This window comes from Oryzias melastigma, linkage group LG5 (assembly GCF_002922805.2).
Source record: "Oryzias melastigma strain HK-1 linkage group LG5, ASM292280v2, whole genome shotgun sequence".
NCBI lineage: Eukaryota > Metazoa > Chordata > Actinopteri > Beloniformes > Adrianichthyidae > Oryzias > Oryzias melastigma.
Genome location: NC_050516.1, coordinates 18,693,079 through 18,694,672, shown reverse-complemented (window position 1 = coordinate 18,694,672; position 1,594 = coordinate 18,693,079). Strand labels below are relative to the sequence as shown.

The 1,594-nt window shown below is 40.4% G+C and overlaps 1 protein-coding gene across 2 annotated transcripts in view; it reads right to left on the bottom strand.

Annotated features, from left to right (window-relative positions):
* Positions 1-1,002, bottom strand: part of fgd5a (FYVE, RhoGEF and PH domain containing 5a) — a 38,530-nt gene extending 37,528 nt beyond the window's left edge. For both annotated transcript variants that reach the window (XM_024270309.2, XM_024270310.2), the window contains exon 1: positions 201-1,002. In XM_024270309.2, coding sequence (XP_024126077.1) covers positions 201-210 — 10 coding nt within the window. In that variant the 5' untranslated portion in view covers positions 211-1,002. The remainder of the gene's footprint in view (positions 1-200) is intronic.
* Positions 1,003-1,594: the final 592 nt, after the last annotated feature.

Sequence of the window (1,594 nt, the reverse complement as noted above, 5' to 3'; positions counted from 1 at the left end):
AAAAAAAAAAAAAAAAAATTGGAAATCTTACTTTTTGAGAGGAAAAAAATATAAATAATTTTTAAAAACTTTCATAATTCAAAGTCACTTTGCTTCAGCTAGGCTATTTCAACAGTTTGCAAAACGCAAAAACGTTCAGGCTACTTTTATTTTTGAGACAATTGTCATGCACATGTGGTCATGTGGTACTAATAACTAACCTGCGTTCATTGTGGGACATCATCATCCGCGGCAGCCGGCACTTGTCCTCATTTCGCCCTGCACGGAGAGATGGAGCTCCTTCGGATGACGCGCAAACTTAATCCAAACACATGGCGAGCGCTTCAGGAAAATCACCTCGTAATGCAGGGGTCGTCATAGCGATCGTTTGTTTTCGGCTTTGAGAGTGTTTCTTCTCAGCTCTCAGTCTGCGTGCATCTCTGCGGCTGATGTTGGCGCACACTGACTGCTGCGCCCCACCGCTGCGCTCCTGCGTGGAAGCGGGAGGTGCTGCGGAGCTCTTCCTGAGGTGGGACTTTAATACGAGGCACTAAGAGATGTTCCACCCCACCAGTAGATAAAACAACATCCCAGCTTCTAACTGAGTATATTTATAGATTATTAAATATTTTAATGGTAGACCCGTGTTCACCAATGTGTCCAAGCAGGACATTTCAATTAGTTTCTACCAGGGGCGGAGCTACAACATTTTACATGGAGGGCGGGAAGGGGGGCAGAAGACTTTGGAAGGATGGCAAATGGACAGCCACCACAAATGAAAGGATAAAAAAATATCAGTTTTATTATTATGACTGTTTTTATTTTATTAAAATATATTTCTTTTGTTATTTTTGCGATGCTTAAAAACCCACTCCGATGAAAAAATTGTCTTTTTAACATGTTCTTGTAGCCCTTTTCTCGTAATGCAGAACATTTTCATTTCTGAGTATTTCTTAATTCATATTGTTTGTATCAGGGCCAGATGAAAACCTGCGGTTTGAAAAAGTTTGGGTTTGCGATGCCACCAAAATCTAATCACTCTACAAATCTGAAACATCTATTTGCAGACAAAAAGATCCATTAACATCTTAATTTTCCTTGTCTGAGTGACATCTGGTTCTAAACTGTACAGCTGGATATCTCTGCCATTGCTTAGTGTTTTCTTTGCTTTGCTAATGTTGGCTTGGGCTTGTGAGATGCTACAAGCTAACAGGAGACAGTGTAAACAAAAAATGCCAAGAAATTAGCGCAGCTAACTTCCATGCCAACAGTTCTGTCTATAAACCAGAATATAATCCCCAATGAGTTCCAGAAAATATGTCCTAAAAAGCAACACAGGCTTTTTGGTTTTGGCTAAAAGCTGCATTATCATAATTAAAAGATCACGGAAAAAGATTTTACAGTTGAAAAAAATATTGGAGTGGGACTTTAAAGAAGCTTGTATTGATGATTTCTTTATCGTTGACAATGGTGAGAGTATTATTGATTCAAAAATTGGGGGTGTGGAGCAAAGCTTTTTGCTGGGGGGCAGCTGCCCTCCCTTGCTCCCCTGTAGCTCCGCCCCTGGTTTCTGCAAACAATGAGTTTAAGCCACTGCTGATGTCTTTTCTGCTGA